At 40.8% G+C, this 24,069-nt stretch overlaps 3 protein-coding genes and 1 long non-coding RNA gene across 6 annotated transcripts; 1 reads left to right on the forward strand and 3 right to left on the reverse strand.

Moving 5' to 3' along the window:
• Positions 1–1,912: 1,912 nt before the first annotated feature.
• Positions 1,913–2,922, reverse strand: LOC122019358. The gene is made up of 2 exons (XM_042576830.1): positions 2,110–2,922; positions 1,913–2,062 (listed from the first exon to the last, which is right to left on the reverse strand). Exons 1-2 carry the CDS (start codon positions 2,920–2,922, stop codon positions 1,913–1,915), a joined length of 963 nt encoding a protein of 320 aa, XP_042432764.1.
• A 13,099-nt stretch (positions 2,923–16,021) lies between these two features.
• Positions 16,022–16,501, reverse strand: LOC122019359 (E3 ubiquitin-protein ligase RHA2A-like). The gene has a single exon (XM_042576832.1). It carries the CDS (start codon positions 16,499–16,501, stop codon positions 16,022–16,024), a length of 480 nt encoding a protein of 159 aa, XP_042432766.1.
• A 579-nt stretch (positions 16,502–17,080) lies between these two features.
• On the reverse strand, positions 17,081–23,741 carry LOC122021632. Its single transcript, XR_006122591.1, has 3 exons — positions 23,328–23,741; positions 18,576–19,065; positions 17,081–17,287 (listed from the first exon to the last, which is right to left on the reverse strand). It is a non-coding gene; the product is annotated as an uncharacterized LOC122021632 (long non-coding RNA).
• Positions 18,604–23,074, forward strand: LOC122021631 (auxin-induced protein 5NG4-like). Of its 3 annotated transcripts, XM_042579770.1 has the most exons (7): positions 18,604–18,739; positions 20,414–20,681; positions 20,754–20,816; positions 20,906–21,245; positions 21,327–21,485; positions 21,702–21,853; positions 21,947–23,074. In XM_042579770.1, exons 2-7 carry the CDS (start codon positions 20,494–20,496, stop codon positions 22,110–22,112), a joined length of 1,068 nt encoding a protein of 355 aa, XP_042435704.1. In that variant the 5' UTR covers positions 18,604–18,739; positions 20,414–20,493; the 3' UTR covers positions 22,113–23,074. The 3 variants fall into 3 exon arrangements, with proteins under 3 accessions (XP_042435704.1, XP_042435705.1, XP_042435706.1); XM_042579771.1 differs by lacking the exon at positions 20,414–20,681 and having other exon boundaries at positions 18,606–18,739; XM_042579772.1 differs by lacking the exons at positions 20,414–20,681; positions 20,754–20,816 and having other exon boundaries at positions 18,612–18,739.
• Positions 23,742–24,069: the final 328 nt, after the last annotated feature.

The following is a 24,069-nucleotide window of genomic DNA, read 5'->3' on the forward strand; positions in this document are numbered from 1 at the left end:
AATGACTCAATAACCTCAAGATAGACTTAGATATGATTTCTGGTTTGTCCAAAGATTGTTACAATTTATTGTAATAATGTTGGTGCAGTAGCAAACTCGAAGAAACCATAAGTCTATAAGGCAAGTAAACACAATAGAGCGCAAGTACCACCCAATACGAGAAATCGTATAAACGAGGAGAAGTTGTTGCTGCCTAGATTGCATCAGGTGATGACCTATAGATCCTTTCACTAAGGTCCTTAAGGCAAGAGCTTTTGATGGGCATGTTGAAGGGTTGGGAATCAGATGTATGGCAACAGATATGGCAGCTTAGTCTTTTAGTATAAGTGGGAGATTGTTAGAGTGTATACTAAAAGCCTAGCTTTTGGTATATATATATATACTTATTTATTTCTATTAAAATCATTTAATTATATCAACATTTATTTTAAATCCTTGCTATATTTTTGATATATTACAAAATTAACGGCTAGAGTGGACTTGATGAGTATGTCGCCCATATAAATCTCCACATTACGACCTATGTGCTCTCTAAAGATCTTATCCATCATTCTTTGATAGGTCGCCCCTATATTCCTTAGTGCAAAGGACATGACAGTGTAATAGAAGGTACCATCAGCCGTAATGAAACTGACCTTTTATTGATCTTTCCATGCCAGAGGGATTTGATGATAACCTTGATAGGCGTCAAGCATACAAATCCTCTCGCAATCTGAGATCGAGTCCACCATTTGATCGATCCTGGGTAGCGGGTAATAGTCCTTGGGGCTAGCGCAGTTGAGGTCGTGAAAGTTGATGTAGACCCTCCACTTATTATTGGGCTTAGAAACCAAGACCACATTAGAGATCCAGGACGGGAACTGTACTTCTCTAACATGACCCACCTTCCTGTGATGATCCACCTCAGCTCGGATGATCTTATTATACTCAGTCAAGAAATTCCTCTTCTTCTGCTTAACCAGCCAAGAGTCAGGTAGAAGATGTAACTTATGTTCGACCACCTCGGGCTTGACTCCGGGTAGCTCTTCAGGGGACCAAGCGAAAACATCCTTGTTGCGAGTCAAGCACTAGACCAAGTCCGTCTTGACCTCAATGGGCAAGTCACTGGATATGCGGGTGATGCTTTCAGGGTATTCAGGATATAGCTTAATCTCCTCCCAAGGGATAAGCTCCTCTGCTATAGGCAAAGGCTCCTCTTGGATGACGTGGATCCTGCTATCCTGGGTTCTTTGGGCCTTACGAGCCTCCACCTTCACCATGTATATATAGCATCTGCGAGAGACCAATTGCTCTCCCTTGACTTCCCTGACCCATTCTCCCACAAGGAATTTGATCTTTTGATGAAAAGTAGAAACTGCTGCCCGAAACTCGTGCAGGGTCGGTCTCCCTAGGATGACGTTATATGAGGAAGGTGAATCCATGACTATGAAGGTGCTCCTCCTTGTCCGCACCAGCGATTCACTACCCAAAGATATTGCCATCTTGATCTGGCCCATGGGTCGTACCTCATTGCCGGTGAAGTCGTACAATGAAGTAGTCACAGGTTGGAGCTCACTGGCGTCAATCTGCATGCTCTTGAATGCACTTTTGGACAACACGTTGACAGAGCTCCCGGTATCTACGAAAACTCTGGCCACGCGACTGTTGGCTATGACGGCCTTAATTATGAGAGCATCATCATGCGGAAGCTCCAGCCCCTCCAGATCCTGTGGCCCAAAGCTAATTATGGGCCCGACAGCTTGCTCCATGTTGCATTCTACAGTATGTATCTCTAGACGACGCTCATGAGATTTTCGTGCCCTGGCAGAATCTTCGTCTGTGGGCCCCCCAGAGATCATGCCGATCTCTCGGATGGTCGCGTTGCCCCGGTTTTCTTCCTCCTAGGCCTCTCTAACTCCTGGTTTTGACCAGGCTACTTACTTCCCTGCCCAGCATTATCAGGCCAGGGTTTACCTGCCAGACCTACGGCAACCTGTTGGCTATCCACCAACCGTTGAAGCTTAGGTGCGAGTTCAGGTGGGGGAAGGCCCAACTCGGCTACGCGCCGGGAGTCACGAGCGAACTGGAAGCAGTCACTCATGATGTGAGTGTGGGACCGGTGATAAGTACAGTAACGAGGGCCCCAGTGACCAGGCCGCGGTGCATGGACGACAGCCACGAGTTGGGCCGACCGGGGATCCTGACCGGGTGGAAAGTTCGGTCTGACACCCGGACTCGCGGAAGAGGTTGGGTTGGCGGTTTAGGTGACCTCTTCTCTAGTTTGTTGGTGGAAGCAGGCGCCTTGTCTGCTTTCTGCCAAGCCGCTTGAGATTCCTCCACGTTGATGTAACTAAAGGCCCTCCCCGGCATTTCATCGAAGTTCTTTACAGGATCTTGAATGAGATCTCGAAAGAACTCTCCCTCTACCAATCCGTGGGAGAAGACGCTCATTAATATTTCGGAGGTAGCGGATGGAACATCCTGAGCTATCTGATTGAAGTGCCTGATATAACTCCTCAAGAGCTCGGTTGGCCCTTGCTTGAGAGCGAAGAGACAGTGATCCATCTTTTGGTACTTCCTGCTGCTAGTGAAGTGGCGCAGGAAGATAGTCTTGAAATCATGAAAACAGGTGATGGACCCGTTTGGCAATCCATCAAACCATTTCTGTGTCGAGCCAGATAGAGTGTTCAAGAACACTCGGCACTTGATAGCATCGATGTACTGATGCAACAGTGTAGCGTTCCTAAACTTGTGGAGATGATCCTCCAGGTCTTGGCTACCATCATATTTTTCGATAGCAGGAGGCTTGTACCCCTTGGGTAGTTTTTCCTTGAGTATCCTTGTAGAGAAGGGCACTTGCTCCTCAGGCTCCACTCTAGGATCCTGCCTGAGGGCTATAGCTTTACCCTTCTTCAAATCCTTGGGCAGGGAGCTTTCCGCCATAGAAGCATGCGGCTTCTCTTTCTTGTTATAGCCGTCCGGTCCCTTATGATAATAATCGACGCCCGACTCCTGATAGAAGGCTAGAGGAAACTCCTCAGGCTATTTTCTTTTAGACCCTCTATCAGAAACGTGAGTCGGATCTTTAGAAACTGTCGGCATCTTGTATGGTCGAGAAGCGGTGGTCTATTTTTTGGAGGTTGTCCGCCTCTTGGCTTCCTTGAACTGTTCGTACTCTCCCATCATCATGGTTACGTTGATTCTTCCGGTGTCCTCCATCTTTACACTCCAGAACAGGTGAAGAAAGTTTCCACAAATGGCATCAAATTGATCCTGCCCGGAATTTGAGTCAAATGAAGGCCGGATGAAGTGTCGCAGGCATTGACGAGGAGGAGACTATGATGCTGCGGTCGTACGGGCTTCAGAGAACGGACCCCCACATGGCCCTGAAGGACTGTTGGACCTGAGTCGGCGATACTAGAACTTTGCACACACTAAGATAAGCACACGGAACATTAGAGGCCAAGAACTTGGGAAAAAGTCCCTGGAGCAGGCCCTCTGACGCTCAAGGAAAGAACTTTTTCCCCAGAAGAATACTGTACGAAGGAAGAAGAAAAGTAGGAGACAAGTGTGCGAGTGAGGGTACCTATGTAGGGGAGAGGGCGTCCCTTTTTATATGACAGTGCATACCTTCTGGAGACTGACCCCTGCCAGAGGATGTCGGGTGTCAGGACTTTGTCAAGTGGTGGAGGACACGCATCTTTCTCATATAGATTGGAGGAAGGTTATATTTGCAGATGACCCTAACCGTTGGAATATTCCCTGACATGCAGTAGCTATTCTCTGACAGGTGGTTACGATTCCCTGACCTGTTGTCGCGTAGTGCTTTCTATCCTGCTCGGGTGTGATCGAGGCAGCCCAGGTCGGTCCGTTAAGTGATGATGAACATACTGGATGGATGGAGGGGTGCGATCGGAGTTCATTTCTTCCTGCTTTTATGATTCAGACCTGACCGAGAATGGCAAGTCTGTTTACGCGGGCTAACTTGAGGAAACCCTATCGGTGAAGACAGGTCAGGCTTCGCCTTGATCATGCGTCACGCCGCAGACTTAGTTTCCTGACCGACAGACCCCGCCCTGGCTTTATACGCCGGATGGCCCCAGGTGGTCCTACTCTGTATGCTAACTGCCGCGTACCCTTGACTTATGACTGCCACACCCCCTTGACTTCTGACTGTCATATCTCCTTGACTTTTGACTGTCATGCCCCCTTGACTTTTGACTGTCACACCCCCTTGACTTTTGACGACCGGACCCTACCATTATGCACTGTATCATAAATAATATTAATATCTTCAAGAAATAGAAAAATTACATAGTCGAAAAAGGAGGTCAAAAGATATTCATTCTAAAGAAGAACAGATCTACCCAAACTAGGGACGGAATAATTTTAAGTATAAAAAATGTATAAGGTATAGGAATAGGGGGTGAAAGAGAGGAGAATGGGAGGCAACGACATGGTCGCCTCCCCTCAACATAAACACATATATTTCGCCCTCTCGATATAAAATTCCTGGCTCCATCCCTGGCTCAAACCTAGTGAAGGAAAAGACAAAGAGAATCAAAAACTAAAATCTTTCGCATCTGTGGCTTTGCGACTACGAGGAGGAACAAGCAAGGTGGCGGCTCTACTTGCTCTTGCGGCGTGCGACAGAACCATCGTGTAGGTGAGGGGTAAAGCGTTGCAAAATTTTTAGTTTAATTAAAGTTTCAAACGTGCAATTTTAACTAAACCAAATATAATAGGAAAAAAGTTGCTCAATTTTAATAGGTAAAAAACTTAAAAGGAAATTAATACTATGGTGGGGCTAAAATTTTTCTTAGTTTTTTTTTTTTTTTTTTTTATGATTGGGGTTGGAGTCTACCCTAACCCAAGGGTGGCTACACCACTGGATTTAGGGGTTTTAGTTGTATTTGGGTTCAGATTGAGATTTTTTATATATATTTTTTCCAATTCAACCTGAACTCAACTTGACCCATTCGAATTGACACCATTAGGAGAACCTACCTCGATCACAATCCATGAGGAAGAAAGAGAGGATAAATAAGATCCTTTCATAGTTCATATCATGACCCGGTGTGTTGGGCTGACGCCCTCAGTAGCAATAGGATTCCATTAAGTCCCGACTTCCAATACTTGCACGATGATGAGGAACCTCAGTTGATAGATTTTTATTAACCTCAACCTCCGATGATCCTAACATAGAACTGACTTCAATGAGACTACCTACATGGAAAAGCGTTGGAAAAGCATTGGGTTAACGACTAGACAACACCAGGAGCATAGACCAATGACTATCATCCCTAGCATGATGGCCTGCTCGTGCGGATGGCCAGCGGACGGTGCCTTGCTCGTGTCGTCGTCCACTCGATTCGCCTAGGACTCGCGTAGCAGGTTATATATGTTGGGTGTTACACTTGGCAAACGAAAAGGTTCGTCCCTTTCGCTGCTGCAAACGCATGTTTGCTGCAAACGCCAGGGAGATGAAGGGGCGTCCTTTCCCCTTCGTCCTCCTTAGCCTTCTTATAAGAGGCGTCCAAGGCAATCAGAAATGGAACGACGAATTGTGTTGCAAAGGTGATCAGAGTAGAGGAGCATTGGAGGTGATCGTGTGCGAGCAAAGGAAGAACATCCGTAGGCTGGGATTTGGCTCGTGAATTTTGAAGCACTTTTCGGTTGCTCCGTGATCGTGCTTCCGACAGCAGCAATCTCTTCATCGACCGGCGTCTTCGGTTGCGGTTCTTCGGGAGATCCATGTGAGTAGTTACCGCTTTATTTAATTGCTTCGTTTTAGTTTTCATGCTCTCAAAACTACCAACAATGGTATCAGAGCATGTATAATTTTGAAAGCATGGAAATCGAGGCGAAAAAGCTCACGTTTTTTCTTCTTCTGTCGCGAAGAAGAAGATGAACAGTAACACTGTTCATCAATTGAATCGATTAACCAATCGATTCAATTGAATTGAATCGATTGAAATTTTGATTCAATCGATTCAAATTCGTGAATACTGCTTTTTTGACGAAGCACAGTAAAACGCATGCACTTGAATCGATTCATGAATCGATTCAAGAGTAAAATGAACAGTTCTCGTTTTAACGAAGCACTGTAGAGAAAATATCTGAATCGATTCAATTTTAAGTTTGAATCGATTAAACATCGAAAAAAAATCGCATGAACAGTAGATTTTGACGGCACAGTATGTCTGTGTTTAATCGATTCTTCAATCGATTGGAAAAAAAAACCTGTTCGTTTTCTTGCATGCATGAACAGTAGTGCACAGTGAAAAATTGTGTTAAAAAAAATGTATTAAAAAAAAAAAGAGGTGCATATTTTTTTTTCCCGGACATGAACAGTAGGTAAATTTAATTAAATATTTTTATTAATTAATTAAATACATATAGGAATGTATTATTAATTAATAAATAAATATTTAATTAAATTATGGTTCAATTTATCGAAAATAGAACCCTACCAACTTGATCAATCAAACCCAAGTCTGGTTTAAATTATTAATTGATTTAGGCAGACCAATTTGATTCAATGATACCTAAAGCTGGTTTAAATTATTTGTTGGTTTAACCAGTCCAGGTTATTATTGAATTAATTGGGTATTCTTGATTACAGAAGTTGGGCTGATCAAATATGACCGGATTAGTTCCGTTGTGTCAAATTTGATCAGAAACATTGGATTTATTCTAATGGGTCAGACTTAATCCAATAGGCACTGGAAGAATGAAACGGACCTAAGTTTGATCAATAAGTCTGAGATTGACTCAAATGGGCTTAAACGAGAACAGAACATAGGTTCAATTAGATTAGTTCTAATGAGGACAATAGACTAAGTTTAACATCCAGACTCCTGATTGACCGGTCTAATGGGTCAGTCGACTTAAACTCCTGAAAATCGAGAAGATTTATTTTTCTTGATTTATAATAATGGTATGCCTGTATAAATTGAATTAAACTGGTTTTGTATTAGTTAGTCGGTTTTGTACTGACTTATTTAAATTCAATTTTTCATATGGCACGGACGATTACCACATTGACTCGTCGCGAAGTGCGGCGAAACCAGCTCCGAGAGGAGATTTAGGAGATAGAGTATAAGTCTGCTTATGGAGTTGACGGACATGTTAGACGGCTGGATAGACTATTTTGGAAACTTGAACAAGAAGAGTTTCCAGTCCTGGACAGTTATAGGATCTGGGCATTGATGCATTCATTGCCAGAGTATCCCAGGATAATAGCAGACTATGTATGAGGGTGTCATCAAGGGCGTGTCACATATTCAGTACTGTGTGAGGAACTACTTCACCATATGGGTGAAGAAGAGCCTGAAGAGTCTGAAGAGGACCAGGAGATGCTCGAGGAAGATCCAGAAATGGATCTAATAGAGAATCCTGAAGCTACCCCATCTGAGATTATCCCAAATGAGTCCAGGTTAATAAGGATAGTGTTGGTTGTTATACTAGTGTTTGTCCTAGTGGGAGCAGTGTTGGCCTATTAGTGTTATGTTTGCTGTCGTTATGTACGAGCAGTGTTAGCTCATCTAGTTTTTGAGTCATGTAATAATTTATGTTGTTTTGTACGAACAGAACTATATATTAAAAGTTATGTTATATGTTAAATAACTTGGAAATGATTAGTTCATTTCATGATATGATTAGTTTATATATCCATATGATTAGTTCATATGAAAAATGATTCGTTCATTAGATGGGATGTGTGCAATAAAATTGTTCAATGTTGATTAGATTAGAATATACAAATGATGAGTGGAAACAATGTTATCACTTGATTTTGTAAACTAATTCTAATTTACACTGAGTCAATGATTAATTGCACATATATGAATTACACTGAAATAATAAATAATTTGTTTATTTATGTAGATCATGGCAACTAAAAACATCATAGCTGAACTCAATAAGGGTGAGAAATTATATGGGGATAACTACAAAATCTGACACCTCAAGATACAATATGTTCTTGAGGAACAAGAAGTTCTAGAGGTTGTAAACCAAATTATGGAGGAACCGGTTGATGGTTCTTCAGCACAGCACAGACGTGACCTTGATGCCTATAAGGCATGGAAAATGAAGGACTCCATTGCTAAGGGCATATTGATTAGTTCAATGGTAGATGACCTAGTATTTGAATATGAGCCATTACCATCGGCTCATGCTGTCTGGGTAGCCCTTAGAGAGAAGTACAATGGAGTCAGTCTGAGTAAGCTCCGTCAGCTAACTATCAAGTTTGATAGTTGTAAGAAGCGCTCGAATGTTACCATGGCCCAACATCTCAGGAAGATGGGTAACATGATTCGAGAGCTTAAGACTGCTGGTTATATGTTGACCGATGAACAACAGGTTCAGGCAGTTATCCGTTCCCTTCCTGATTCTTGGGAAACGATGAAACAGAACCTGACCCATAGTGAGAGTATCAAGACTTTCACTGATGTCTCACGCATGTGGAAATTGAGGCGGAGAGGATTGAATCCGTAAGGATTTCGGGTCAAGCTTTTGTAGCTGAAGGTTCTGGTTCCAAGAATAAGAACAAGTGGTTCAAGAAAGGAAAAGGGAAAGGAAAGGAGGCTAATGCTGTTGCTGCGAAAAACCATATCAAGAAGAAAGGAAAGAAATATGGACAAAAACCTAAGAGCAGGTTGACTTGCTTCAATTGTGACAAGAAGGGCCATTTTGCTCGGGATTGTACTGAGCCTAAAAAGGTAAATCCATTTTTGTCTTCTTTCCACGAGCAATATGTTGCAAGTACAGTGTTGTTAGCTGATTCATATCCTTTGTGGATTGTAGATTCAGGAGCAACGAACCACGTAGCTCGTGATCGAGCTACATATGTGGAGTACCGTCGGGTACCAGATGGCAACAAATGGATATATGTAGGAAACAATGCAAGAATTGAAGTCAAAGGAATTGGCACTTGCAAGCTCAACCTACGTGGTGGAGGCACCTTGTTTCTACATGATGTCCTGTACACTCCTGAGATTCGACGGAATCTGGTTTCCGTTATTTGTCTTCTTGATTTAGGTTACAATGTAAATTTTTATAGCCGTTGTGTGGAACTTCGAATTAACTCTGTGTTAATTGGATATGGTTATGTAACAAATGGTTTTATGGTTTTTGATGTAGAACCAAATAATAATAGTTGTTTTTTAAACATTGCTCTTACTAGTAATGTTGATGTTAATGATAAAATTTGGCATGCTAGATTGGGACATATAGGACAAGAACGAATGAATAGATTAGCTAAGGAGGGCCTATTAGGCATTCATGCTAAGATTAACTTGTCTGTATGTGAGCATTGTCTTGCTGGAAAGACGACTAGGAAATTGTTTGATAAGGCTATTAGGGCTGAATCACCATTACAATTAATTCATTCGGATATTTGTGGTCCGATGAATATGAAGGCTAGAAATGGGAGTTCTTATTTCATTACATTTATCGATGACTTCACACGTTTTGGTCATGTGTATTTGATTTCTCACAAATCTGAAGCATTGGATTGCTTTATTCGTTACTTGAACGAAGTTGAGAATCAATTAGAACGTAAGGTTAAAACCTTGCGCACTGACCGTGGAGGAGAATATTTGTCTGATCAGTTCAAGACAATGTGTAATGAGAAAGGGATAATTAGACAGCTTACTATCCCTGGAACTCCACAGCAAAATGGGGTTGCTGAAAGAAGAAATAGGACTCTTCTTGAAATAGTTAGGTCTATGATGGCACAGGATAATTTGTCAATCTCCTATTAGGGAGATGCATTATTAGTTGCAGCCTATATACTTAACAAAGTGCCTTCAAAGTCAGTTCCATCTACCTCACATGAACGTTGGACAGGCAGAAAGCCGGATTTAAGTAATCTGAGACCATGGGGATCAGCTGTCTACGTTCATGATAAAACTCATGAATTTGGAAAATTAGGACCTAGAGGTAAGAAGTGTATCTTTATAAGGTACTCTGAGACTTCTAAGGGTTAAGTTTTTATTGGTGAGCGACAAGATAAAATCATCTCTGAAATAGAGTCAAGAGATGCTACTTTTCTAGAAACTGAGTTCCCAACATGAGGTGAAGTTGATAAGACAATTCCTCTATATGAGATAAAGGAGGAGGATAATGTTCCTTTATCAACGAATCAGGAGATGCCTGAATCTAGTCAACCGAGTGGGAGTAATTTGCCACTAAATGGGTTAGTTACTCAACAGTCTAACCTTCGAAGAAGTAGTCGTCAGATTATTCCTCGGAGAAGGTTTAATATTGAGAATGAGGCATTAATGGTTCTCCCAGTTGACAATGAGGAACCTCAAACAGTTGAGGAAGATTTGAGCAGCTCAGTTAGAAAAGAATGGAAAATTGCAATGGATGAAGAAATGGAGTCAATGAGAAAGAATCAAGTTTGGGATTTAGTCGATCTTCCTCTAGGCCGAAGGGCTATTGGGAATAAGTGAATTCTCAAAGTAAAGAGGAAAGCAGATGGATCGATTAATCAATACAAAGCTCGATTAATTGCAAAAGGATATACCCAAATGGAGGGTATTGACTTTGAAGAGACATTCTCCCCAGTTGTAAAGTTTGTGTCAATACGTGTCATCCTAGCTATAGTAGCACAATATGACATGGAATTACATCAGATGGATGTAAAAACGGCTTTCCTTAATGGTAATCTTGACGAAGAAATCTATATGGTACAACCAGAAGGTTATGTTGCTGAAGGCTAAGAGAAAAGAGTATGTAGACTTCGGAAGTATATATATGAGCTAAAGCAAGCGTCAAGATAATGGAACATAAGATTTAATAAAGTAATATTATCTTATGGTTTCAAAATGATCAATGAGGATCATTGTGTTTACCTAAAAAATGAAAAAGGAAAGCTTGTCATTTTATCATTATATGTTGATGATATGCTAATAGCTGGAAGTGACATAAAGTGTGTGATAGAAGTCAAAAGTTGGCTTTTATCACAATTTGACATAATAGATATGAGAGAAGCAGAGTACATCTTAGGAGTGAAGATCGTTAGAGACCGATCAAAGAGGCTTTTGGGTTTGTCTCAAGAAGCTTATATCACTAAGATGCTACAACACTTCAATATGTCAGATTGCAACATTGAACAGACGCCTATTGCGAAAGGTACTATCTTGAGCAAAAGTATGTATCCCAAGACTCCTGAGAAAATAGCCGAAATGAAGAAGAAACCATATGCCAGTGCTATTGGTAGTTTGATGTACACTATGTTGTGTACTCGTCCTGATATAAGCTATGTTGTTAGCTTAGTTAGTCGTTTCCAATCAAACCCAGGATCGAGACACTGGAAAGCGGTGAAGAGGATATTCAGATATCTTAAAGGAACAGCTGATTATTGCCTCTGTTTCCAAGGATCAGATATGAGCCTTAATGGCTACTCAGATGCAGATTGGGCAGGGACCTTGATGACAGGAAATCCACATCTGGTTATGTCTTCTTGCTGAATGGTGGCGCCATCTCATGGAATAGCAAGAAGCAGCCTTGTGTAGCCTTGTCGACAATGGAAGCTGAGTATGTGGCTTGTGCAGCGGCTGTGCAAGAGACTGTCTGGCTAAGAAGGTTCCTGAAGCATCTGATGATTGCTGAGGATAGTGGGAGTCCTGTTACTATGTACTGTGACAGTCAAGCTGCGATAGCTTTTTCCAAGGATCCCAAATACCACAGCAAAGGCAAGCATATAGAAATTAAGTATAATTTTGTAAGGGATATTGTTGACAAGAAAAAGATTATTCTTGAGTACATCCCTACACGGAATATGCTTGCTGATCCTTTTACTAAGCCATTGACTAAGAGTCATTTCATGGGCATGTGAAGTTTTTGGGACTTCGAAGAATGTAACAATTGTTAAGACATTTTGATAAATGAAAAATTCCATGATCTATTCAGTGTATATGTCTTGGTTACATTCGAATAAAAGTCTCGATAAGCATGTTGGCATATTGGGATTGGTCCACTCACATGGACATTCATCTCTATTTGTTAAGTATGAATAGAGGTAAGACCGTTGCTTATGAGACAGCTTATGTAGCTGTGAATAGAGACATATTGTCACAGGGGTAAATTTTCGCCTCTGAAAATCTCCTGCGCGGCAGCCAAGTTCCACACTTGACTCTCAGCCTTTCCCAACAAATGCACCGCAATGGCACACGAAAATCTCAAAGCAACGCCACAAGAAAGCCACGCAAAGCAACACCAACAGATTACGGGAAAACTCCCAACCTTTATTGCCTCAACAAAGGAAATACAATGGAACAATTACAGAATCACTTACAAGCCGCTAAGGATCCGCCCATACAAATCCTTCACGAGTTGCTCACAACTCTTCACAAACCGCCTCACAAATTCTCCACGAATTTGCTCACAATGCACACCCTCGCACACTCCTTTGGCACATCCTTGCACCTTGCTTGGATGCCTCTTGGATGCCTCTCCAATGAACCCACCAAGCCTATTTATCATGCATAGGCGGCGGTTACAATGGAGGTTACGAGGTGGTTACACCAACCACTTGTGCCACTTGGACATAACTTCCTCAACTTCCAAAACCGCCATGTCCAAGTGTCTTTGGCTTCCATTGGCTCCATGCCAAGTGGCCGCCTAGCACCCATGTGCTTGCTCCATCATGATGCTGATTGGATCCACGCCAAGTGTCAGCATGCTCCCCTTGTGCTTCGCCCCATGGCTCCACCGCATTGGTCCACGCCAAGTGTCAATCCGCACCCTTGTGCTTGACCACGTCATGGCTTCGTTGGCACCCACGAACAGTCCATCTGTCCGCCCAGTGTTCGCACAACGGCTCCAAGTCTTCGGCACCACGGACAGTCCATCTGTCCACCTTTGGCACCACGGGCAGTCCATCTGTCCGCACCACGAACAGTCCACCTGTCCGCGTTTCTCCATGGCTCCGTTTCTTTGGCCCCGCGCCAAAGCATGTTCGCACGCCAAGTGCTCGGTCCACGGCTCCGTCTGTTTGGCACCACGAACAAGTCCCGTCTGTCCGTTTCCTTGGCGCCACGGGCAAGTCCCGTCTGCCCGCATGTTCGTTGCCTCGAACAAGTCCCGTCTGTCCGCTCCATCGGCAACCCGAGCAAGTCCATCTGCTCGCACAACGGACAAGTCCCGTCTGTCCGCCTTTGCTGCTTCGGCATGTCCAGCACACATGCCTTGCTCGCCTCAATGCCAAGTCTGCATGACTTGGGCTTGGGCAGCACCCCGCGTGCTACCGTATCCGCAACATCGACATGGCTTGTGCACAGCCACGCCCGGATCATTGCCAAGCCTTGCTCAACTAAGGCTTGGGCTTTGGACAGCCCCATGCTGTTGCTCCACTGGCCGCTTGGCATGTCTAGCACACATGCCACGCCCGCTTCGCTGCTAAGTCCGCCTCCTGTAGACTTAGACTTGGACAGTGCACCGCGCACTGCCAATCTGCTCCTTGGCATGGCTTCCGCCCATGCCACGCATGCTGGTTTGCCAAGCCTTTCTCCTGTAAGGCTTGGGCTTGGGCAGCCCCGCGCCTCCGCTTCGCTTGGCATGCCTTGCGCGCATGCCACGCCTTGCCAAGTCTGCCTCCTGCCAAACTTGGGCTTGGACAGCCCTACGCCGTCCGAATGCTCCGCTGCTTGGGCTTGGGCAGCCCCGCGCCTCCGCTTCGCTTGGCATGGCCTGCGCCCATGCCACGCCTGCTGTTTTGCCAAGTCCGCCTCCTGCAGACTTGGGCTTGGACAGCCCCGCGCCGTCCGTATGCTCCGCTGCTTGGCATGTGCCCCGCGCACATGCCCAATAGGCTGGATCAAGGAGCAACGAGCCAATCCTTTATGTCCAGCCTGACCGCCGAACTTAAGGGGGTAACACATACCCATAAGTTAATGTCGCCTTGATATTTGTGTCAAGATGAGATCATTTGTATAATGATTGGAGTAAATGCACCCACCATTTACTGAATCTGCTTGAAGCCAGATTAGAATTCGTATGTTGAATTCAGGATTAGACATTAGGAATGTCTAGATCGAAATCTGTACGATGTTAAATTTAGGAAAAAACATGCGCTCTTTTTGGTAAAGAGAATAACATCGTAGCATGTGATTCATACCACATGTGTTATGGCGACAAGAAGGGTTGTAGGAGAATGGATCCCTGCTTCTCTACTATGTGAGACCCTTGAGATTATAAGTTATCTCGATTTTACCCTAAGTGACTATTTAGCTGTCTACTTGAAGTTCTGACCAGTGTCTGCTACTTTAACATGTTTCCTATTGGCTATGGATGATTCGGTCTATGGAGCATAACTAGGAAAGCGACTGATTAGAATGAATAGATTCTAGCTAAAAAGGAAGATTAAGATTAATTTACATCTGCGACATTTATTCACTGGTACCGGTTACATTTTTAGTTCAATACATAAAATGTAATTGTGAATAATTTGTTTGATTGGAGGTGTTGAACATGCTCTTGACATATGGTCAATATGAGGGATTAGAGATGTTCATGATGATGTAAATAATTTAATTTAGGGCAAAGGCAAGCCATTTATGTCTATGATTCGTTCTATGGACATTTATGTCTCTGATTTGTTCTATGGAGCAGCTAAGTAAGGTGTGACAATCTTCTTAGCAATTGAATGCTCACTGTGCTTGCTGTCGCACGAACCATTTTCCCTAATGTGGGGAATGGATGTTCTGATCTGGTCTTCGTGACTTGATTCTCATAAAGTCTATGTGACTTATTTGGTCTTTGTGACTAAATTTTGCTCTGGTCTTCGTGACTTGATCCTCATAAAGTCTTCGTGACTTATTTGGTCTTTGTGACTAATTTTGCTCTGGTCTTCGTGACTTGATCCTCATAAAGTCTTCGTGACTTATTTGGTCTTTGTGACTAATTTCGCTCTGGTCTTCGTGACTTGATCACCTTGTAGTCTATGTGACCATATGGATTGACTTGGACGAGTGGGAGATGTTGGGTGTTACACTTAGCAGACGAAAAGGTTCATCCCTTTCGCTGCTGCAAACGCATGTTTGCTGCAAACGCCAGGGAGACGAAGGGGTGTCCTTTCCCCTTCGTCTTCCTTAGCCTTCTTATAAGAGGCGTCCAAGGCAATCAGAAATGGAACGACGAATTGTGTTGCAAAGGTGATCAGAGTAGAGGAGCATTGGAGGTGATCGTGTGCAAGCAAAGGAAGAACATCCGTAGACTGAGATTTGGCTCGTGAATTTTGAAGTACTTTCGGTTGCTCCGTGATCGTGCTTTCGACAGCAGCAATCTCTTCATCGACCGGCGTCTTCGGTTGCGGTTCTTCGGGAGATCCATATGAATAGTTATCGCTTTATTTAATTACTTCGTTTTAATTTTCATGCTCTCAAAACTACCAACAATATAGACCTTTCAACTTTACAACTATAAAATATTTCACAAAGGTAAGTAAAAATATGTATCAATAAATGAGTATATCAAAGCATTCGATTATATTTTAAAAAATTATCCGCTCTAAATATTATCTCATATGAAAATCAAATTATATGAAATCCATATAGTAATTAAAAATTAAGTTCAATAAAATTATTTAAAATCCACTTCATTGATTAGATTAAGTATCATGTGTTTTCCTTTCTAAAACAATCTAAAATATAAATTCTCATACTAAAAGTAGCGAAGGAGGAGAAGATTAAAGGAAGGGGAAAAAAATCCAAGTTCATTCAAGCATGTTCACATCATTAGCTAATTAATATCCATGTTAAATGAACCCTTATTTACGTAGAAAATATATATTTTAGAAGAATTATTATAGAAAATATTTTACCACAACCTGTCCCAAATTAAAAACGTCTTCCATAAAAAAAGAAAAGAGTGCATCACCACACAAAAAGGACAGTAGACAAACAACAACAAAAAGAAAAAAGAAAAAAAAAGGCGAGGCCTTAAAATAAATTGGAGGGGAAAAAAAGAAAATAAAAAGACGAATCAAGATAATATCGTGACGTCATCTTAACAGATCCTGACCGTAGGATCAAGATTGGGAGAGGCAGGCGACGAGCTCAGCTCCGATCCGACGATCTGCGGCGGCGCGGAGCTCCGGCGCGACGAGACGGTAGCGGCAGAGAGGGCAGGAGAGGTTGAGCTGGAGCAGCCATCCGTCGAGGCAGTCTCGGTGGAAGACATGGCCGCAGGGGATGCGGCGGACGCGGTCGCCGTCGGCGAGGCGGCAGAGACAGACGGAGCAATCCGGGCGGAGGTCATCGCCGCGGGGGAGGAGGAAAGGGAAGGTTCGATCGGCGGCGAGGTGGTCGGCAAGGAGGGCGAGGCCCGCTAGGCCGGATCCGAGGGAGCCGTCACAGTCGGCGGAGTCGTCTGGGTCAGCGGAGGAGGAGAGGGGGAGGATGCGGAGGAGGAGCGCGCGGAGGTAGGCGATGGAGGACGCTGCCGCGGCCAGGAGGAGGAGCGGGAGGGAGTCGCCGGGGGCGTCGTGGAGACGGTTCGAGAGACCCATTGCTATTCCACTGTAACGATGAAGTAACAATTTATATATAAAATAAATAAATAAATAAATAATAATAATAATAATAATAATAATAATAATAATAATAATAAATCAATTGGGTATTTTGGTGGTGTAATAAGAATATTCGAGGGCGTTTAACATTCATAATTTTTAAAATTATTAAATTCGAGGAAATATTTTGTTTATTTTTAAAATTATTATTTTTTGAATTGTGAATTTGTGATGTGACTTTAGTAGAAAATTATAACTCATTGGAAAACAAACTTTATCGCAAATGGCAATGACAAAGATAGCTCTGGCTTTATTCGAGGTACTAAAAAAAACCAAAGTATTTCATGTCCACATTTTTTTATTATTGTTATTTCATTTTGATAAAAGAATTTTTGAATATTTTTTTATTAAAATTTGTGTTTATTTTCATGTCAATTTATTATTATTCCTTTTTATAATTCATGTGTTTGGAAAAATCCAACTAATTTTAAAAATTGATCCGTCCAACCCACAAAAATTTTCTATTGATTTCTAAAATAAATACAGAAATGCTACACTAGGTTTTCGTCATCCCGGTAAAACAGTTAAATGCCGAATCGATACTTCATTTGTGAAAATAAACTATGAACTTTTTTCACCTGTGAATACTTTAGCCACAATCGCTCAACTTAAATTTTTCTACTAAATCCAACATGCACTAAGCAAAAGAGCGACCCAACACTCCTTCAGCTCCACCATGCTCGTTGGGGCTTCATGTCAATTTATTGCTTGCGTCACTGGTGACTTAAGGGAGAAACAATGATTTTTCAACAACAACAAAAAAACAAAACAAAGATAAATGATGATGTATGCAATAACAAAGTCTCCATTCAACAAATATGTAGTAATATACTTTTAAGCCTTTAATAAAAGCAAAATGCAATTAATTGCATAGAGATCCTTCCTTAGCTACTAAGTTAGATTTATCCTCAGGGCATAATGCAATTAAATCTAAGTACATGGACCAATTGTGAAATTGATCTCCTAAATAGGCAATTTTTATTCAGGTCCCAAAGTTCCTTTCACTTTAAAAACTATTGCCTCATCATAGACAGTAGTGCAGTAAAGCTGTTTGACAGAATGATGATGTGAAATATAATTTATTAAAGCTATAATTTTCATGTCATTATTTTGTTAAAATTTTGATGATCCAAGCATTTTGATGTGACTTATTTTTATAGTTATAAATTACTAAACATAATGTTTCTTAAAACAAATAAGTAAACTTTGGAGGAGGAAATTAGTAATAGCGATAGTCAAAGTCAAAGATTGAAAATTTTCATCGACGGCAATGCATATCATGTTATTGTCAATCGATAAGCTCAATGAGCAAATGGGATTATAAAAATTAATAATGTGTGATTTATATTATCTCCACATGGCTTGTGAAATTATTAATTATTTAATTGATCGATTAATTAATTAAAATGCGCAAGTTGGTATTATATTACGATGATACGCTGAGATCTTGGGACCCCTCCGAGTGTGATTTTTTCTTCTTCTTTTGTTAAACATTTAAAAAGAAGAATTATTTTACATTTAATGTGATAAATTGAGAATGTTGGAAATAACTCTACTCTGGAATCTTAGATAGATCAAATAAATTATGCGTATTTGACAAGCTGAGTCAACTAGCAAACTAGGCCGGTCAGACCGAGCTACTTAGGCGAGCAAGGTCGAAGGGCCGAATGGACTAAATGGGTTAAGCGAGATGAGTTAGTCAAGTCAAGTTAGTTTGTCATATTAAACAACAAATCCATGATTATTGTGCCTTAAACTGAGATGCCATGAGACTCATACTACTATTGTTGACATTAGCATAAGAGTGTGCAATTAGTTAAATTGAAAGAAAAATATCCTATGGATGTCGCATTAGATTAGCTTGTTACTAGCAAACCGACTGAATATAACAGGATTTTAAGCTCCTAATAATTGTGAAAACCATATATTATGGCATCAATTCACAGAGCAAAAAACAAAACATAAAAAAAAGAAAAACCTTGTGCAACAAAGTATTTTAAACACTACTTACCTCAACTTGCTCTTGCAGAGCTACTAACCACATGAACCAAGTGGGGCTCTTCCACCATCCTTCCACTCATGGAGCATGTTGCAGGCCTCTGCTACTTTGAAGGACTCATCGCCCTGCCAACTGCTCATCATGTTTGTGTTTCTGGGCACAACTAGACATGCAATGTAAGCACAGATTTCATGGTCATCCTACTGAAGAGTAGTCTTATTATTTAATTGTGCAAATCACATTTGTCGTCAATGAGAAAAATGACTGCAACCAGAAGAACAGATATGGATCTTAAGGTTTCCAAGATAGAGGAGGATACTCGTGCCCATGCTTGAAAAGCCCTTGCTTCAGTAACTAGAGCTCTCTTTTCCTCTAAGATAATGATGGGTGAGGGTTGGAATAGTTTTGTACTTCCCTGGTGAGCGATTCATCAGCAGTCTTATTTAGTTGCTTGGTTCAATTCTTCTGGAAACTTTCTGTTAAATGGAAGTATCTCCACAGACTATAGACAGTAAAGCAGTTACTCACAGTTGGCTCAAAACAAGAAATATGAAATATAATAAATGTCAAGAAGAAAAAAAATGTTTCTCCTGGAAAAAATGTATAAGGAATAATAAAGAGAGATTCTTCCTTGGAAGTGTTATTCTCACTAATCATCTGTTTTTTTTTCAAAGTACAAATCAGGAAGGAGGGAGAAGAATGTGAACCTAATCAAGCATGTGCTGGTCTTTTTGACTTTAAAAAGTGGGTTGATTGCATGCAAAAGTACCAGATCTAGAGTTCTCAAGGTTATGAAAAGTAATTTAAATGTTTTGGAGATCAAGCAACGAACCAATTCATGTGATTCATTTTGTTTAACTGCATCTATTGAAAGCTCCACATGATATTTGATTTCTTTACTCTTCCCTTGCAAACCAACCACACTCTATCATTAGTTTGATAATGGATATGTTTCTTAGTTTAATGCTCCTCCATATCTGAAAGATTAGTTTTCACTGTAGAGCAACACTAACATGACAATATATTTCATCTATCATTATATTTTGCAGACGAAAGCTATGTTTTCAACTACACAAGTAATATTAGGGGTAACTACAAAATGCCAGAGTTAGGAACCAATCACTCTGCAGGTACCGTGAGATGTGAGAAATACAAAAAAGTAGGGGAAAAACAGTATCATTAAGAATAATAAGAACTTGAAAGTAACAACCTGAAATTATTTTTTTTTCTTTCATAAATTCAGAAAAAACATTTAAAGTAGACACAAGTTTTATATGATTCGAGAAGAATTTACCTATATCCACACGACCGACCACATATAAAAGGTAGACCAAATAATATATATAAAAACAAATTTAAATGTAGACAAAGCATTAGCATGATAGGTTTAATGCCTTCAGCAAAACATGTCTTTTCTAAGAGATGTGTAACAAGAACAAGGAATAAATTACTCACCATACTTGGAGAATTGACTTGAGGTTGGATAAATTTTATAGTTTCCAACATTAACATGCATGCTAACGAGTACGAATATGGTGGAGGTAGTACGATCTAGTAAATAAGGAAATGACAATGCCCTTTCCACACTCATTCTATGATTTTAGCAGCCTGGCTAACATGCTTTAACTTCTTCCTGTCTCCTCAACCAATTTCAAGAACCATGTTATACAAACCAACATCCTATTAAAAGTATTGACAACAAGACTACTCATTGATCAGAAAAGATAATGAAGGAGAGAGTTCTTCATTGTGTCAATTCAAAAGAAGACACAGATAGCCCACCAAAATTATTACTGACACAACACCACCCTCCATCAATACTAATTTTTGTTCCTCTTGATGCTCATCAGCCACCAGATAAGCAAAAAACTCTATATAAAGCCTCATCCGTTCTTGATGCAATGCAAGCACCAGCCTCAGTGACAAGGAGATGGGTTCACAGGTCTCTGAGAAAGTGAAGCTTCTTGTAGCTGTGCTTGCACTCCAATTCTGCTATGCAGGGTTTCACATAGTTTCCAGGACTGCACTCAACTTGGGTATCAGCCAAATAGTGTTCCCAGTTTATAGGAACATCATTGCTTTGGTTCTGTTGGCCCCCTTTGCATATTTTCTAGAGAAGTAAGATACAACAATAAATTCACTAGCTTGATGTAACTCTTCTTGATTGTTTTTTTTTAATCTCTGTTTCAGAAAAGATAGACCACCCCTTACCATATCCTTCCTCTTTCAACTCTTTCTTCTAGCATTATGTGGGTAAGGATTTATGTATTTCATTAATTTAATTTGGTGCAATAGCTGCAAACAAATTATATGCTATATACCCTAGAACTTTTCCTTTTCAGGATAACTGCTAACCAAGGATTTTACCTGTTGGGCTTGTACTACCTATCTCCAACCTATGCTTCTGCAATTCAGAACTCAGTTCCAGCCATAACATTTGTCATGGCAGCAGCTCTAAGGCTTGAACAGATCAATATCAATAGCAGATATGGTGTGGCAAAGGTGGTAGGAACAGTAGCCAGCATTGGAGGTGCCACCATTATTACCCTCTACAAGGGCCCTGCCTTGCTGAATGGCAAGTTTTTCCTTTTTGCCTCTTCCAACACAATCCTGAACTGGACCCTTGGTTGTGTCTACATCCTCGGCAATTGCATAGCATGGTCTGGTTGGATGGTGCTTCAGGTGATCATCTCACTCGCTGAATGATTTATAGTAAGAATCATAATTCATCATGGAGTAAAATCTACCTCAAATTATACACAGGTTCCAGTGCTCAAGAAGTACCCTGCAAGGCTCTCAGTCACCACAATTACCTGCTTCTTTGGTCTAATCCAGTTCCTCATTATAGCAGCCTTTGCAGAGAAGGACATAGAAAGGTGGAAAGTCCACTCAGGAGGGGAACTTTTCACCATCCTCTACGCTGTAAATTCACCATTCATCCATCTCATGATCATTTGTAAAAAGAAAGGAAAGACAAATCATCACAAAGAGCTTTTGCGACAATAAGAGGTCGTCGCAGATACACTTGTTGAAAAAATCATCACAAAGGACCATTGCGACAGTTTCCATAATTCTAAAAGTTGTAATAGATGATCAAATTCCTTAAATCTCATGCTTATAATTTTTAGTGTTTTACAGGGTCTTGTATCATCAGGGATCTCTTTCTCCCTCCAGATTTGGTGCATTGATAGAGGAGGTCCTCTTTTTGTAGCAGTCTTCCAACCAGTGCAGACTGTGGTGGTGGCCATTATGGCAGCTGTTATACTTGGTGATGAGTTGTACTCAGGAGGGTAAGGCAAACATTTCAACTCCATTTATGTTATATTGTTTCCTAAATATCTATAATTAATTTGAAGAACTAACTTTTTCTTTATTTACTATAGGATAATTGGATCCAGTTTTATTGTTCTTGGACTCTACTTTGTTCTCTGGGGAAAGAGTGAGGAGAAGAAGGCAACACAAGTTGTATTGAAAAAGGATCTAACAAAGCATCTCCTTGATGAAGAAAATTCACATAAAGAAATTTGTGCAGTTCCTGAGATCCCATGAGATTCCAAAGTGCTGTTTAATTAGCTTAATTAATTAACAACCTCTTCATAATCAATGTCTTGTCCATCTTGTACATGACAGTGTGAGTTGTGATTTGTGAGAATCATGTACAATTGTTAAAAAAAATGTAGGTGTGTTAATTGATGGAGAAACCTCTGAATGCTTAAAGTAAAGGAGAAACAAGACCTTAAATGCAATGTTGTAATCATGAGATGCTTCCAAATTTTCAAGGAAAGAATCCACTATGTGTGATTTTCAGCTATTAAAAATCAGGCAGCATCTGAAATTTGGGGCAATGCTTTTTGTGTTTTAGATGAAATACTTGAGAAATTGACAAGAAATTATGAAATAATATCATAACCAAGTCAGACATCTCATTTCTTGGATCTTGAAAACTCAACCATTGTTGGATGTGGTGTAGACTTCATTGATAGTGTTGAGTGACAACTAATGCAATCTAGTGCTTTCACATTTAATACGATAACTACAAGTCTTGGAGACCTTATCTTGTTTTTAATCAAGGCATGACTTGCAACAAAACTGTGAAGCAATTAGAAAGATGCACTCCTGTTTTAGAGGGAGAACAACAGTTTAGCAGTCAAATTAGAGGGAGAACAACAGTTTAACAGTCAAATTTGCAAAACCTTTTATTTGATAGAAAGAAAACCTATAGCAAGGAAAAAAAAAATAAGTATAAAAGGAGAAGGCCTACGTTCCAAAGTGCTGTTTAATTAACTTAAAAATTTAAAAATATCAGTGTAGAAGCACTACACTGAACACTGAACACCTTTAAATGCACTCAATATTAACATAGTTCAATCTAAATCTACTTTATAACAAGAATCAATACCATACACCAGCAAAGGTAAGTCTACTTTTGTTTTGCCTGATGATAAAAAAAATGCTATCAACAGGCTCCAACAGGATGGATGCTTCAAAAAAGGCCGTTGAAAACACCTTTAATAGAAGAGAGTGCCAACCAACTCTTCACCCAAATGTGATTGCTTGAGGGGCTCTCATAGCCATCTTTTCAAAAAACGACACCTTTTATGGAATCACCGCAGTAGTAAAGTCAATAACAAAAAACTTTAATCTTCGGCATTACATCGAACACTTTATGTGCCACCAATATCGATGCAATTCAACCCGAAATTAATTACTAATCTACTTTACGACGAGAATGAACACCATAAACAACCACAGCCAACCTTATACCTCACTCGAAGCTTCCTTCTCCGCCACCACCACCTTCATCTTCCCCACCACCATCGCCATCGCGAGGGTCCACTCCAGCTGCTGCCTCAATCCGAGCGTGCACATGGCTGTGAGGTGGAGCCACCGCGCAGTTGTCTGGATGGAGATCTGTCCGCAGCCGACCCGAATCCCGTGATCCATCCCTCGCAAAACCCCACGCTGTCTGTCCAAACTCACCCCGGCGCCCAGCACACCTCATTAAGGCCACGGTCATGCGCATGGGCAGCAGCGACGGCGACAGCTTTGATTCATACGGCGTCGGTCTGCATCAGCGTGGAGAGCAAGCAGCGATTGCTTGTTGGAGTACTACGGATGGGATTTGCGTAGGAACATTTCGATGTCTTTGTTAATCTTATCAATTGATTTGTATTGGTATCAACCGCTTTACAAAACCGGCGTAGGAAAAGTATAAAAATTATCAAATAGTTTTAAAATGACCAAATTACATCTCCTTTATATTTTACACCTAAATTGATAAAAAAAATAGTTAAATCAAAAATAAGTAGTCGAATCTATTTCTTTATATACTAAAATTTTAAAATTTCGAGTAAATAAATTAACTAATTTATTTATTTTTATTAAAGTCAATTTTGAATCAAATTGATTCATAGATCAAACGACCTTAAACATCAATTTGATCATATATATTAAAAATAATAATTTTTGGAATGTTTGATCCATCAATCGATTTTGTCCAAAATTG

The sequence above is a fragment of the Zingiber officinale genome, chromosome 9A (assembly GCF_018446385.1).
Source record: "Zingiber officinale cultivar Zhangliang chromosome 9A, Zo_v1.1, whole genome shotgun sequence".
NCBI classification, from domain to species: Eukaryota; Viridiplantae; Streptophyta; class Magnoliopsida; order Zingiberales; family Zingiberaceae; genus Zingiber; species Zingiber officinale.